General features: G+C 38.0%; 1 protein-coding gene across 3 annotated transcripts in view; it reads right to left on the bottom strand.

Moving 5' to 3' along the window:
- Nucleotides 1–17,255, bottom strand: part of TENM1 (teneurin transmembrane protein 1) — a 552,583-nt gene that overhangs the window by 167,350 nt on the left and 367,978 nt on the right. For all 3 annotated transcript variants that reach the window (XM_029930000.1, XM_029929999.1, XM_029929998.1), the window contains exons 12-14: nucleotides 11,928–12,113; nucleotides 10,338–10,361; nucleotides 8,244–8,390 (exon numbers count right to left, since the gene is read on the bottom strand). In XM_029930000.1, the coding sequence (XP_029785860.1) occupies nucleotides 8,244–8,390; nucleotides 10,338–10,361; nucleotides 11,928–12,113 (357 nt within the window). The remainder of the gene's footprint in view (nucleotides 1–8,243; nucleotides 8,391–10,337; nucleotides 10,362–11,927; nucleotides 12,114–17,255) is intronic.

The following is a 17,255-nucleotide window of genomic DNA, read 5'->3' on the forward strand; positions in this document are numbered from 1 at the left end:
CAAATATTAACTGATTTTACTTTTAGGGCCTCTTCATTTTAAAGGAATAAAAAAATAAAAGCCAGTAAAAAAGAAGGAGGTTAAATTATCTTGAAGGACTAAACATGGCATTCATTCATTCATCTTTGCTTTGCCAACCAGTTAGGGACTATGCCAGTAGGCCCAACTGGGGCTGACAAAGATCAAGGACAATGGTTTCTTTTGTATATGATCTAGTAATTTACTAGAAAGCTTTTACTTACCAGATGTATGCCCTTGTATGAAAGAAGGATTGGACAGGACAAGGGGATATGAATGATATAGGGAAAACCTATACCTTTCTAATCCTTACAATGAATTTGTAAATATATATCCTTTTAGGGACAATATCGATATTATCACATTGATAAAAATGGACAGCTAGGTCAGGATAGGGTATCCAAAAGGATTTGGAAGCATGTATAATTAGTTACTATACTAGGTATGGTTCTAGCTACTTCCACACAGATTATTTCAACTAATCCTTATGACAACCTTGTTAAGTAGACATTCTCATCTGCATTTACATATAAGGAAGGGTGGGTAAATGTGGTTGCACAGTTGGAGGAATTAGGAGAGTCATATCAACACCCAGTGTTCTGAATACAGATCAGATGTTCAGCAGCAGCATCTAAGCAGTATTACTATTACTGACTGAGGCTATAAGACTTCCAATTACCTGACTAATATAGGTATTTAGAACACATGAAGTGCTTAAGGTCAAAGAACCAGACTGTGATTCTAATCTTACTTCACCACTTACAATCTAAATGCTCCTGGACAAATCAGTTCATCTTTTGGATTCTTAACTTCCCTACCTACAAGATGGGGATTATAAAAATGCCCACCCCATGGGGCTGTTGTAAAGATCACATGCTATAAAATTATAAAGAATTTAGCACAGTGTTTGGTACAGAGCTAGAAATGTTAGCTCTTGCCATTAACCAAGTTCTACACTGAGCAGACTGCAAAGAGTCTAGGGATAGAGTCCTGAGGGCAGATGCCAATGGTGTGCAGTAGCAGCTAAAAATGTTCAGACTCCCTTCTACGGAAGGTGCCTTATCGCTGGCCAGAGGGCAATTAACTTCTGTGTCGCATATTCAGTTCGCTGGAATGTGTTCATCTGGTGCACTCTGCTTGGTTAGGTTGTCAGATGGGTAGGATCCTGTGTGGCTCTAAATAGATGATGCTACAGTAAATCTTTATTCATTGAATTTCACAAATTCACAATTTGTTGTCATTTGGACAGGGGCTGGTTTGAAGCTTAACCTTTTCAGCATCTGTAGAACAGAGGGTCTGCCAAGCAAATTAATAGTGAAAAAGAAATTGAAGGGCTGATCATTCCCATGACTCAGTTAAACAAAATCTTCTCAGGCATTTTAGAAACCCATAAAAATGAACTAATTATAAATCATTCATAAATTTTTACTCAAGCAGGCCCCCTACTAGGCACTGCCATTAGCTTAGTTGTTGCTGTTACGTGTGTGGAAGGTAATAGGATTGTATTTCCTTTGCAAATAGTCTATAATTCATTTGACCTTTCACTTCTTTGGGCTGACTCCCCCTCCCTGACCACCAGCATTCTGTTGTATTAGTAAGAAGCAAATGGGAGAGGTTCAAGTGCACTCAGGATTTGACCTGCTCAAATCAGTGTTATTGCTATCACCTCATACAATTGACTTTTTCTGGGTCAGGAAAGTAAATTGTTTATATGCCACTAATGTTTGTGTCCTCCGGGCCCCACCAGCCATCAATGGGGCTTCTCACATCACTCAGAGTAGAAGCCTATGTCCTGACAATGACTTAACTTCCCCACAGTCTGGCTCTCCACAGTCTCTCTCTTACCTCTCTGACCTTACCTCCTATTATCCCATAACCGCCTACCCCATTATTCCTTTGCCTGGAATGTTCTTTACTCCAGTATCAAAATGGCTCACCCCTCACTTCCTTGAGGTCCAAATGCCACCTTTTCAGGGAGGCTTTCTCTGATCACCTTATTTAAAATGCCACCTCTGTCCCACATCCTATCCTTTTCTCTGCTTTTTAAAAGATGTCTCTTACCATTTTCTAGCACATTATTTCTTTTACAATTTTGGTTTATTGTCTGCCTTGCACGACTAGAACGTAAGCCTCATGGAAGTGAGGATTTAGTCTTTTTTTATTCATGGCTATTTCTTCACTAGAACAGTGAATGCTGTTCAAAGTAAGTATTCAGCAAATATGTGTTGAATGAATACATGGATGTCCTGAAAGTCATATTTCTATGACATTTGTAAATCTACCTAAAGATTAATAAACAGTCAACTAATGCATCAAAAAACACAAGTTATAGATTCTGAATTGATACCACACTTTTTATTACCCACTTTAAATTAATGAATTTCAAACATCATCTCATTCATTGTCATGACTGCAAAGTAGGTAGATGTCAAGTACTACTAGCCTTAGTTGATACATAATGTGACAGATGTGGTCACAGAGTGCTCAGGTGAGCTCAGAGTCTCGATTTTCCAATTCTGTATCTGGAAGAGTCTGCATCTGTATGTATGGCAGTTTAAGCACTCATAACTAATTGATGATCCTTTAATAAATGGGTTGTTGGGAAGTGAGGGGGGTATAGTCAGAAGAGAATAATTAGGAATATGCTTTCTGATCTAGGTCTTCTGTCCCAGCCAAATCTTAAAGGTAAATATGGAGAAGGTATCTGGCCCTTAAACAGAACAAATGTTACCAATTCATTGTTCCTTCTATTTCATTTTCCTATTTATTAAACATTGCAGCAGGCTGGTGACATTCAAAACATGAGGCTTATTGATCCGTGAGCTTATGTGTTCATAATTTACCCATGGTGCTGATTTCTAGATCTAGAAATACTATATCATAAAACAGGCTTGCAAATAGTTATTGTTCTTAATGAATGGTGACTTGTTATGAAGAATGATTCCTGGAAGATCATTCTCTTTTAGGCAATTAACTTATTGATTTTACCAATGAATACGAATATAGAGCAGTGAGAGAGTTGTATAAGAGAAGCTTGGAAAACATGTGACAAATATTTAAAAGATTGGGGTGGGGGGTGCCTGGGTGGCTTAGCTGGTTGGACATCCGACTTTCAGCTCAGGTCATGATCTCACTGTCTGTGAGTTCGAGCCCCGCATCGGGCTCTGTGCTGACAGCTCAGAGCCTGGAGCCTGCTTCGGATTCTGTGTCTCCCGCTCTCTCTGCCCTTCGCCTGTCCCCACTCATGCTGTCTCTCTCTGTCTCTCAAAAATAAATAAACATTAAAAAAAAAGATTGGGGGAAAAGAGCTATTCTGATTAAACACTGTTATTCCTCATCTTTTTAACCTCCGTGACAGTCTTTCCACAGTATCAGAAACCACTTTCCTTCCTCTACAACCGGAATGAACGAAATGTAATCTTTGCTTGATAACTGAAGATTGTATGAAATTCACATGGTTCTCTATGATCTGGCTAATGCCTAGCTTCATATTCTTATCTCCTACCAGTCTCTCCTTGTCTCATATTCTGGCCACAATGACTTGCCTTTCACTTCCTGGAAGAGCCTAGTACATTTCCACCACAGGCATTTGTACATGCTGTTTCCTTGGCCCGGAGCATTCTGCTCCTGACTCATGTGGGGCCCTCCTTATCATGTATACTTGTTTAGCTCCCTATACATGCCTGTAGCACACTAAAAATTTTATAGCACTTTTTACAGTTGCCAATATGTAGTTATTTGTGTCATTTCTTATTTAATATTTATCTCCCTCCCTAGACCATACGCTCCATGAAAGCAGAAACTTGTCATTTTCTCCCTAATGCCAAGCACAATACTTGGCACAAAGTAGTAATGAATGAATGGAAAACTGGGTATTCAGTATGAAATGTCTGGCTGAAAGGTAAACATTTGAGTCAAACATTTAGATCAGCATTATCCAATAACATTTTTTTCCGATGATGGGAATGCTCTAGATCTGTCCTGTCACTAGTGTCATGTGCCTACTGAGCCTTTGAGACGTGCCCAGGACAGCTGAGAAATGGAATTTTTAATGTTATTTAAGTTAAACTGAAATAGTCACAGGTGACTAGTAGCTACCGTGTCAGATAGTGCGGATTTTGAGATTGCCGAATGGTTAGATGTTGAATGGTCTATAAACTTAACCAAACAACATAACGGAGTTTGACCTTTTTATGAGGTCCTATTTATCACTTGCTTTCTGTTGTGGTGGTTTCTTTCCTTGATTTTATGTTTAATAAGTCCTTTCCTGTCTTGAGATGGGTCATCTATATTTTCCTCTAATCTTTTTTGAGGTTTTTTGTTGTTGTTTTTGTTTTCACCTTTAATTCATTAATCAGCTGGAGTGCTTTTATGACTCTTCTGCTTTTGGAACATGTTATAAATTGAAAATCTAAGGTTTTTTCCCTTAGGAGTTATCTGAGCGTTACTTCATAATGCATCTTTTCTCTACTGATTTTTGATGCTGGTTTTATAATCCACTAAATGTTTATTTGTCCTGGGTGTGTTACAGAGCTTTTATTCAGTTTTACTGCTCTGCCTACTCTTCCATCTGTATCACTTTTTAAAAAATATTTTATTACTTATTTTTGAGAGACAAAGCACAGCAAGGGAGGGGCAGAGAGAGAGGGAGACACAGAATCCAAAACAGGCTCCAGGCTCTGCTGTCAGCAGAGAGGGGGCTCGAACTCAGGAGCCGTGAGATCATGACCAGAGCCAAAGTCGGATGCTTAACTGACTGAGCCACCCAACGCCTCAGTACCACTTTGTCTTAATGATCATAGCTTTAAAATACTCTTTAATGTCTGATAGTTCTAGCTTGTTCTGTTTGTTTTAGCTATTCAGATTCTGTTAGTGCAATGTCTAAACTTTTTTTCTCATGTCAATTCATATGTGCATGTAATGCATGGTGATCACGTTTTTTCAAACTCCAAATCAGGACACATAATTAACACAGGAAAATGTAGCCACCATTCACATCAGTATTAAGTCTCCTCCAAGCACAGGGTTGTGCACATGGTAGGTGCTTTTTGGCTAAAAGGATAAATGAGGTAGAGACATTTGATTGGTAGTTTTTATATATACAATGCACAAGATAACTTTCCTTGTTTTGCATGGTAAGAAAAAATCCAAAGGTGATTTGTTCTCTGTTCTGTTCTTACTGCTCAAGGAGCTCTTAGGTAGCTCCTAGACCAGCTGTGTCACCCACATATTCAATGCAGCCCAATTAGTTACTAAGAGTCACAATGCATTGAATCAGAGTGTGACTCAAGTCAAAGCTGCAAGAAACAGCAGCAATACTAATGAGTATTCAAAGCTGATTAGAATGCAAAAAAAATCCTGCTATTCTTTAAGTATCAGCGATAATATGGAGCAATCAGGTAGCAGCTACTTGAAGCAATTGCTTGAAAGTGATTTTTTTTGATTGGGAAGATTTCTTAAGAATTATATTTTAAAAATGAGGACTATTTTCCTCCCAAAAGGTTCAATTGGCACTTTCTGATTTAACTGAAGTGCGCACACACACATACACACATGCACAAACAAGTATGCAAATATTAATCATTAGTCATATTCAACTAAATGAATCCAGTCATTCTAGATAGCTGGAAAGCTGAAATCACCAAATGAAAGACATTTAGTGTATTCTTATGGACAATATTTTAACAGCAGAAGAATGAAATTATTGTGCAAAATCTCAGTCATGGGGCTATCAGAGGTTATTTAATCCATCTTTCCATCTCAAGGTAGAACCAAATCTATATTTATCTTCAATATCATCTCAATCTTATAAAAAAAAAATGGTAATTGGAACTCTCGAGGAGTCTTTCCCTGCTACTCCCTAAAGAAATAATCATAAAAATACACTCAACTCATATCAGGGTTGTTGATTTTTGATTCCCACGTTAGATACACAGTTTTAAAAGGAATGTTCAGAGGTCAAAAATATTTAGCAAAATCTTCTATGCTTTTTGTGTCTATATATACCACAGATATTAAGAATTGATAGTCCATTAATTCATTAATATTTAATTGATTCATTCATTAAACATTTTTGGCTGCTTCAAGGTGACCTTGAGGCCCTAAAAATGCTTCGCAAATAAATATTCAATTATTTTTTTTTTTATCAAACTGTACTTTATTAAGGCAGGACACTTATTCTGGCTCAACCCAGAGTCAGAAATTATAACCATATAGGTTGTTAAAGTATTTTCTAAGCATAAACCTTTCAAACAATATATTAACTGAAAAAAATCTCTATATCTATTATGACCTAAAATCCTTTTTGGAATGACCAACAAAGTCAGATAGACCGTGGCTCTGTCATTTCCTTATTATATGATCTTGAGCAACTTATTTAACTTCTCTGTGCCTTGGTTTCCTAATTTGTAAAGCAGTATAGTAATAGTAGTTCCTGCCTCAAGGGGATTAAATAAAACAATTCACATAAAGGATTCAGCACTGTGCCTTGCACATAGGAAATCCTAAATACAGGTAAGCTAATATTATTAGTGATTATGTTAGGCATATAACTACAGACTCTAGGTCAGGCTTCACATGTAACAAGAAAACCATACAGACAATAGAGTTACATGCTTGATGGTATGGTGCATCTGATAAACACCATGGAAGACTGGGGTGGGGGATGTTAGAGGGCTTTTAGGACATACTGCTTGAGTTGGGATTTAAAGGATAGAGAATGACAGGTGTCAAGGAGAAGGTAAAGGGGCATATAATGAAAACGAAGTAAAGGAAGGTGAAGATGAATCTTGGAGGGACATAAAAGTCCAGTAAATAGTTGATCAGTGCACTATTTATTGAAAATATCACTCTGGCTTCCCAAATAACATTTTCAAGTTAGATAGGTAGTTAACAGTCTCTTCAGAAAATGGGCTGTTACCCTATGTTTAACATATGTGTACACGTGTGTGCGTGTGTGAGGGGAAGAGTGGCATAGGTTATTATCTTTTCAGGAGTCCATGTGAACTGTCCATTTAATACTTAAAATTACCTGATTAGAGAGTTAATATTAGTATCAGCCCCATTTTAGAGATAAGAAAATTAAAGCTCAGAGATGTCAAGAAACTTTCCCAAATTCATACGGCCAGTAAGTACATAGCAGCCAGAAAGTCTAACTTCGAAGCCCTGTGCTCTTAATCACAAAGGTGCTTCCACTTAAAATTCATAAGGTCTTATGACTTTTGAAGGCAAATTGCTAGCCAGAACTAGTCAAGGGGGAAGCTCTTACACCCAGTGTATGCATAAATTATGACTGCTAGCTTACTGACTTAAGCCTCATGTTTGGGTTCAGATGACAAGCTTTATAATTGTCTGAGCAAATATAGAAACCTGAGAAGTCCCATTCAATGATCTACTTCATTTTAAGCTAATATGCGGGAACTAGAAATAAAACTTTTATTAACTTCGTGTTTCCTGAATAGACAGAAAGGGGAAAGTGAGGATGTGTTGTTTTAGCTTCATTCAGAGGTGATTTGGGCTGTTTTGAGGTCTGATTGAACAATGTATTATATGCTTTTGTTTGCTTGATTAAAAAAGGAGTGGTTACCCTGAGGCCGTGGAGCCAATATGGCTTTTGATAACATCATGTGCAGCTCTTGAATTAAATATAAAAATTCTACTGTGCATTGTCTTGGATGCTGTGTCCTTTGAAAGATACAAAGCGTTACTAAGAGGTAGAGACATAAGAGGTTGCTCTAAATGACTAAGAACAAAGAAAACGATTTCACAGTGTGTACAGTGCAAGCTACACTAGCATCTGACAGTATGAACAGCGGTGCAAGGATTGCCTTTGCGGTAGCAGACACCACAGATAGGGGAGGCAGCGTGGCCACTGCAGTGAAGAAAACAGACTCTGAAGTCATAGAGACCTGAACTGGAACCTGGGTTCTATGACTTTCTAGCTGTGTGACCTTGGAGAAGTCACACACTCTTCCACTCCAAGCATTACTTTTCCCATCTATAAGTAGGGAAAATAGTGCCTGTACCTCATAGTGTTGCTGTGAGAATTAAAATTTAATGCAAGCAGAGTTTGCAATGTTGCTTGATCATAGTAAATAGACCGAGATTTCAAAAATAGCATGACTGTCTATAATCAATATTGTTTACATGAAGGATTTCCAATTTTCACTCTTAGCCAGACTGGTCATCAAAACCATTCTAATATTTACCTTTTATAAAGAACTCACCTCCATCATTGTCCAAGTTATCTCCACAAAGCATTTCCATGACAACATTGCAGCCTGTGCCACTCCAACCCACCTGACACACACAGTGCCAACCATTTTGATCCAGGGTACATCGTCCATTTCCAAAGCAGAGCCCCGGGCAGCCATCTGGAAAGACAGCAGAGAATAACAATCATGGAGGCACTGTAATGGGAAAGGCCAACAGCGATGTATCTACCTATAGGATAGCATCTAGTCACCTGGGCTCCATTCAGACGAGGTGTCTGGAGAGGAACTTGTTTGCTTATAAAACCTTCCCAGGGAACTTGTTATCCCTTACCTGGCTGTGCTCTTCCTCAGAGAGCCAATTAAGTCTTATTAATGCTAACCCCAATTCCCACCCTCTGGTTTACATGGCATGAGAACTATGATGGGGACAAAAAAAGTGTTTTGTTTTCTTTTCAAAAAACGTATCTTCTCAGCTCAATCAAAACTGGATGGATGATATTGTACCTAGTTACGGCCAATAAACTGGGGAAAGACAGCAGCTCCTATGAAAAAAAGCTTCCCCTAACTACTTCTGGTCTGTACTGATTTTCCCTTTGTGATACACTGCTTCAGGACTTAGGTGTGTTGCTACACAGTTCAGACCACACCATTAAATATTTGCCCATGTAATGCCTTAGAAATGTGCTGCAGTTGCTTTTCATTTATTCAGCTGTTTTCTTTAAGATTGTTATTGATCTAAGGGCTAAGGATTAAACTTTTTACTTATCTGGTATCTCCCTCAGAAGCTAGCATAATATTAAGCCTGGAGTAACTGCTCAACACATGTTTATGGACCTAAGGCATGCCAAATTGAGCCTTTCAGGATTCTAGAGAATCACTGGATAAATACAGGAAATTGTTGATCTCAAATGACTTCCATCCATTGACAAGCCACAAACACTAACAATGGTCCCTATTTGGACTCTGAATTTCTCAGGGATGCCCTACTCTTTCTACCAATAGTTCCGAGTTCGGTTATTCCAAAGGGCAGCCATATATGTGCCAAGTGCTCAGTGGACAGATGAACAGAGATGGCCATAATGGCACATAGCTGCTGGACATTTTCCCAGTAGCAGTGCATGACCAGATATGAATTTTACTGGAGATAGCCCAATAAGTAGTCTTTTCATTTGCTGTCTTTGAGAGAAAATTCCAGAAGTATAAAGAGCAAAATAAGTTTTTAAAAATTTGCAGCCATAACCCAGTGTTGCTTCCAAATGGTTTTCTAAGTAACTATCAACGGACCAGATGAAGAAAAAACTTTAAAATAAAATGACAGATGGCTGTTAGAAAATATGAAAAGACTCTCATTATATACATACATAGTATGTGTGTGTATATATATATGTATGTATATGTATATATATGTGTATATATATATTTCTCAAGGAGTGGTATAGGATGAATATATACAGGTTTAAGAAAAGAATTTATCTAGTTCCATTGTCATGGATATACAATGGATAAAGAGAAATCAGGGGAAATTTGGAAAATATTCAACCTTCTGAGGCTGAGGTAATGAAAAGCACCAGGGTATCTGACAGAAAGCCCCTTACTGTCTTGATCAAAGGCAGATCCTTGGGGGATGCATGATGGGTTACTTATAATAGGATGACTTTTCTCTCCTTGAAAGGATACTGTACATGAACTTACAGTTGTATTGTTATGTCAAAGAAAATGCTCAGCTGTCTATTCAAACCTAGCTCATTTACTAATTACCTGTTTTGTACACAAAGACATATGCATGCACACACGCACACATGCACAAAACTCCATAGAAAGCCAAGGAAAAATAGTTCTTAAAACTGCTTTTCAATCCATTCTGCACGATGGCAAAAGACAGCTCTCTGACATTAGAAAAACAAATTACTTTTTAGTCTGACTATAACAGCAGGAACCTGACAATATCACACTTCAGGAAGCCTGCCAAAAGTAAACACACAAACCCAACCAACCAACCAACCAACCAACCAACCAACACAAAACCCCACCCACCCTGCCTTTACCACATGCATATTTTCCATTCGTGGTATTTTTCTGTTATAAAATGAGTGAGAAAAATCTTACCTCGGACAGCATCTAAGTAGTGAGCTGAAAGGGGGGGAGAAAGAACGATTGAATGAATTTCTGGGAGACCACAGCTATACAACATGTATTAATGGTTTGCCATCTGTTGCCTGGGACTGGAATGGCAAACTGTGAACTGCCGAAATGCCTGCAGCTCACAAGTTGGTACACGGGCCTGTGTAGTTTGTGAATAATATTTTCTGTGGGAAAGATATTAATGGCCGTTCTGCAACAAACTCTATGAGGTTTCCTAAAAAAAGTGTCATATTTCATTAAAGGTATAAGAGCTGCATTTTTACATTTCAGTAATAACTTTCGTGAAAAAGCGTGAGCTTGTTTCTTATTAGTAATATCTTGAGAAGGGAGTTCTGGAGTAACCACCTTTGGTAATCATCACAATATTTAAATCCTCTTATGTGAAGGCAATAAACTTACTGTAGTGCGGGAATGTAATTACTTAAGCTGCGTCGGAATCTCACCCCTCATCACCTTTTTAATGAATCTTCAATATTTTCCACAGTCACAGAACAAGACTTACTGTACTTTCAGTAGAGTAGTAATGCAGTTTATTAAGATTATATGTTATATATGTCATATATATTATACATTACTCTGGCAGTTTCCAACCATTATAACAAAATACTTTCACCTAAAAATGAAAGCTGTGGTACAGTCTGGTGGGGGAAAGAAAAAGCCCACAAACAGTGAACTGGGTATCCAGGACCTTGCTCTGCATGGATTTTCTGTATGCTTGTGGAACACCACTGGAACGCTCAGTGACCCACTTTCCTTAGCTGAACAATGGGAGGAGTCGTACTTGTCCGTCTGTATCTGCAGGAGGCCTCTGTGGCAGATATGTGTATGTGCCAAGGACTTTGAGTTTTTTTAAGAAAAGTAAAGGTGCTTTAAAAATCAAAACTCTAATTTTGATATTTTTTATAATGTGAAGACCACGTGATAGATTTACAGGCTTTCTCACACCCACAGACCGTTCTCCCAGGCATCCTGAACATTAACATAATTGGTGACAGGGGACAGGAGAGGGTGGATGCCTTGGCACGAAGGCTTTACGCCACCCGATAACCAGTGCAACACAGATGTCCCATTGACTGTAGGTCAGGAGTGTCTTCTTCCTATACATTAAAGACAGCTCCTAATGATATCGAATGGCCCCTGTTAAAGGGGTCCCATTTAATGAAATTGCCTCTAAGTGCTTTCAACTGCAACAACCTATACTTTTCAAAAGGAAAAATGGGCAGTGAATGTTATGTTCACAGCGTTCTCTTATTAACTAACGACACTTTATTCCAATGTGTCATCTTTAATTTGAGTAACTCAAAGCACTAGAAAACAGAATCTATAAGGAATACTGAATTAATGAGAAAAGAAATGGCACAAGAAAGAACTAAAGATATTATCAACAAAAGAGGAAAACTCCCAGTTAACCAAACTTTCAAACTTGTGGCTCACCCTCCTCCCCTTTCTCTCCTCCAACCTAAAATTCTATGAAAAGCTTGGTGATTGATCACTAAAATGCTTTTCCTTGTTCAATTAATCCAATTTACTTTTGCACAGTATGGTGGTACTTACCAATGGTGCAGTGGTCGCCCTCCCATCCAGGGCTACACTCACATTTTCCATCTTTGCACTGGCCATGCTCAGCACAGTGAGAATGACAGGAGCGTTCTTCACACGTGGGTCCTACCCAGCCTTCTTCACACTGGCAAATTCCCCTTGAGCAGACTCCATGGCTACCACACTCCATGGTACAGAGCTCTGCAGGAGATTCAAGGAAGATACATTTACATATTGTATTAAAACCAGTCTACTCTTCCCAAAAGACATTAGAATTACCAAAAATCCCACTCTACATTTATATTTTAAATATATAAATGAAATGTCACGAAGGCACCTGGGTGGCTCAGTCAGTTGAGCATCTGACTTCTGCTCAGGTCATGATCTCATGGTTTGTGAGTTCAAGCCCTGTGTCGGGCTCTATGCTGACAGCTCAGAGCCTGGAGCCTGCTTCAGATTCTGTCTCCCTCTCTCACTGTCCTTCTCCCACTTATTCTCTCTCTCTTTCTCTCTCTCAAAGATAAACATTAAAAAAAAATTTTAATGACACAAAGTCCTCTAGCATTTGAGTGAATGTGCAAGGAACTCTATAAAAAAGATAGTTAAGTCTCTAAGTATAAAATAAACCCAAAGTCAAATTGATTTTGAAAAGTCCATAAAATGATAATGGCATTCAAGGCTTAGAAATGAAGTCAGTGCCAAACAAATGTCAAGTGGGTTTCACTAAAAATTCATTAAGATCACAAATAATGTTACAAGGATTTTATGATGCTACAAGCAATCACTGGGGTAAAACAGTGATCTAACTTCATTCAGGAAGAGAGGTTCTACAGTTGGAAAGAGCTTTCTAATAAAATTTGTAATATACAAAAGGTAAAGCTGCCAGCAATGCTAATCAGCTGGTTTCCCTGAACATACAGACAATATCTGCATTTATTTTAAGCATTTAACTTGAATCCTGGTTGATTAAAATACAGTCTTATCTTGAAATGTCATTCATAATTTGGCCAACATATTCCAATTGTATACTGGCTTTGACGAATTTCTCTCCTCGTCCCTTTGACTCTTTTTGAGAAATGCCAAATATTAATAAAGTCATGACAGTAGAGAAGCTAAAATAAAAGTTTGGCAAACTTTTCTCTTGACTGAATACCCTTGCTGGAGAAGGAAGTGGGGGATAAAAGCCTATAGAAAGCATGTGATAGAAGTAACGCAACAGGTTTTGGGTACAATTGGCCATATACCCTTGAAAGAAACAGAGAATTTTCTGGAAGCCAAGTCATCTATCTTTCATAATCTCAAATTCTGAAATTGGTTTTATGTATTAAGAGATATCGGGGCGCCTGGGTGACTCAGTTGGTTGAACATCCAGCTTCAGCTCAGGTCATGATCTCACGGTTCATGGTTTCGAGCCCCGCATTGGGCTCTGTGCTGACAGCTAGCTCAGAGCCTGGAGCCTGATTCAGATTCTGTGCCTCCTTCTCTCTCTGACCCTCCCCTGCTTGCGCTGTCTCTCTCTGTCTCTCAAAAATAAATAAAAAACATTAAAAAATTAAAAAAAAGACATATTGACATGTAATGATATTAGTATTGCCCTATATTACATGTAAGAAGGTTTCTATTCTACAAAGAGCAGAGTTATTTTTCAGTAGGTTAGAATATCCTTCCGATAAATCTATGGCTAGATTTATAGATTTTATTCCTGTGTAAATCAATTTGTTTACTAATTCATTCATAAGTATGCTCTGTGGATCGAAGTATGATAGAAAGAATAGTGGACAAGAGATAAGGATTCCTCTGCATAAAAGCTGTGTGCCCTTAGGAAAATTACTAACATGTTCTCTTAATCTCTGCTCATGTTACTTCACAATGAAAGTAATAATATTTACATCTTACAGGGTCATTGGACAGATTTGAGACATATTTTGGAGGTAGAACCCATAGAAATTTCTCAAGACTAGATATGGGGATTGGAGGAAAGGGAAAAAATGAAAGTTTTGGCTGAAACAAGTAGGTGGATACTGCTGTCATTCTGAAATGGGAAAGGCTAAGGGAAGAATAAGGATAGAAGATTGAACATTAACCTTGAGATAATGTATAGATAGCAAAGTGAATTTGACAGGCCAGGGCTGGAGATATGAAATTGGCAATCATTAGCTCAAAGGTGGCATTTAAAGGCATGGGACTAGATGATATCCCCAAGGAGGGAGGAGAGACAACTCCTGAAGTGAGCCCTAAGATATCCCATGTTTTAAAGATAAGGTTATAAAAAGAGGAACCATCAAAAGGAGACCAGGAAGGAGAGACAGTGAAAGGAGGAAATCTGGGAGATTGTGGTCTAACTGAAGCCAAAAGAGGACCTTTCTCAAGAAGAGGGTAGCTAGCAGTATAATATTGACTTGACTGAGTCGTCAAGTAAGATTTGGGCAGAGAAGTGCTATGGAATTTATCCATATGGAAGCTGTCGGTGGCTTTAGGAAGAGCTGCACTGATTAAGTAGCAGCTATAAGTCGGATATGAATGGGTGGAAGAGTGGATGGAAAACTGTATCTGGGATCACCAGATTGTAAGAAAAGTATAGAGTCCAAAAAATACAAAAAGGGGAGGGTTGCCTAATAAATGGTAATTCAAGTAGGTTGATCTTGAAATAGCACCTGATCTCTATATTTTGGTTCTGAATCTCTAACTGATAATCTGGATTTATAATTTTAGTTCTTGTGCTGAATCTGAGATTGTACTTATATTCCCTTTAATGGCCTCCCCCTAGGCAGAACTGAAAGGGCCTTTTACGATTAGGGAGCTAAGCTGGTCAAATCCAATCAAGTCAGAGCTAACAGAAACAAGAGGCAAATATTTTGTATACATTGTTTTATATAACTATAAATTTTAGAAAGGATAGAAAAATATGCCATTCTGCTGATTTTCTGAAAAGTAACAGGAATAGATGAAAAATATCAGCAAAATGGCAGATTAGGTTATCCTTAAATCATCTCAATATAAACCTTAGAAATATTGACTATAATGTAGTAATTTTAAAATTACATGTCTTACTTCTCCAAAGAGGACATCCAGATGGTCAACAAACACATGAAATGATGCCTAGCATCACTCATCATCAGGGAAATACAAATCAAAACCACACTGAGATACCACCTCACACCAGTCAGAGTGGCTAAAATGAACAAATCAAGAGACTATACATGCTGGCGAGGATGTGGAGAAACAGGCACCCTTCTACACTGTTGGTGGGAATGTAAACTGGTACAGCCCCATTGGAAAACAGTGTGGAGGCTCCTCAAAAAACTATCCATAGAACTCCCCTATGACCCAGCAATAGCACTGCTAGGGATTTACCCAAAGGATACAGAAGTGCTGATGCATAGGAGCACATGTACCCCAATGTTCACAGTGGTACATTCAACAATAGCCAAATCCTGGAAAGAGCCTAAATGTCCATCATCTGATGAATGGATCAAGAAGATGTGGTTTATATATAGAATGGAATACTACATGGCAATGAGAAAGAATGAAATATGGCCATTCATGGCAATGTGAATAGAACTCGAGGGAGTCATGCTAAGTGAAATAAGTCATGCAGAGAAGGACAGATACCATATGTTTTCACTCATAAGTGGAACAGGAGAAACCTAACAGAGGACCATGGGGAAGGGGAAGGGGTAAAAATAGTTGGGGAGAGGGAGGGAGGCAAACCATGAGAGACTCTTGAATACTGAGAACAAACTGAGGGCTGATGGGGGAGGAGGAGAGGGGAAGGGGGTGATGGGCATGGAAGAGCGCACTTGTGGGGAAGAGTACTGAGTATGATATGGAAACCAATTTGACAATAAACTATATATAAAAAATAAAATTACATGTCTTGGCTTACAATAAACAAAATTATAAATTGTCAAATGCAAAGAGGGTGCTAATAGCAAAGTCAACCTTCTGGCAGCTTTGAGTGGTTATTATACCCAGTAACAACTAGAGGCTTGGGTATTTACTTCCACAGAGGAAAAAGGGATGAGGTTTTTGGCCTATTAAGATGGGAAGTTAGACTGAAACTCCTGTAGAAAGCAAGGACCCTTGAAGGGATGCAATATCAATGAGATGAGGACTAATAAACTCTACGCACTAGCCCAGAGTGATGGCAAGAAAGCATTAACTATTCTACTACTACTATGACTACGACTACAAATACTACTACTACTACTACTACTACTACTACTACTAAATTTTGGAGTTAGAAAACGATATTGAAATAAAATGCTACCTAATCATAATAATATGTGCAATAGAGTGCCCTGAGTGAAATATTTCCAAAACTTTGTACTATTCAGGAGTTAAGTAAGATACTTTGTCAAATATGCATATATATATTGAAAGGTGGAATTGTTTGTCATAACTGTGACCTAGGTAATTTTTACTATTCTTTCCTGATGGGAACTGGAAAATCTAGACAATATATATTTAAAAATCTTTTGGACATTATTGGAGTTCACAAAAGAGTAAAGAATTACTGGGCTACATTTTAGGAAAAAAAGAAAACCCAGAGAGGTGAGTCTGACATTTATGGATGCTTTCCTCTAGAAGGATCTGTCAATTCTGGTAGAGGCAGCTGGAAGACTCTGGGTAGAGCTTTTGTCAGTTTCATGAGGGCATAAAAAATATTTGACTATATAATGTCTAAGAAATTTCTAATACTGAAGAAAATATCCAGCCAAATATATGAAGCAAAATTGAAGGAGCAAAAAAAAGAAAAAGCCAAATTTATAATCATAGTCAGGGACTTTTAATGCCCCCCTTTCTCATTAACTGATGACAGAACAAGCAGAGAACAAATCAGAAAGGATATGAAATATCTGAGTAGCATGATTAACAAATCTGATCTGACACATATAGAGCACTGTAATAAATGACTACAAGATGCACACAATTTTCAAGTGCACATGGAACATTTACAAATATTGGCCACATGCTGGGCTATAAAGCAAGTCTCAAAGTATTTCGAAGTTCTGAAATTATTTATAGCATGATTCCTGCCCACTGTGGAATAAGACTTGGAATCAAAACATAAAAGATAACTATAAAATCCACATACATTTGGAAATTATAAAATATCCCTCTGAAAAAATGGCAGACCAACAACAAAAAAGAGAAATCATCATTGAAAGTAGAAAATACTTTGAAATGAATGAAAATACAATAGACATACCAAAATTTGTATAACTCAATCCATCTATATAGGAAAACTCATAAGGTAGAAAGGAAAACCAGCAGAAAACAATGATCCACACATCCATTCTATGAAATTAGAAAAAAAAAGCAAAGTAAACTCAAGGAAGG

This window comes from Suricata suricatta, chromosome X (assembly GCF_006229205.1).
Source record: "Suricata suricatta isolate VVHF042 chromosome X, meerkat_22Aug2017_6uvM2_HiC, whole genome shotgun sequence".
In the NCBI taxonomy this organism is placed as follows: Eukaryota; Metazoa; Chordata; class Mammalia; order Carnivora; family Herpestidae; genus Suricata; species Suricata suricatta.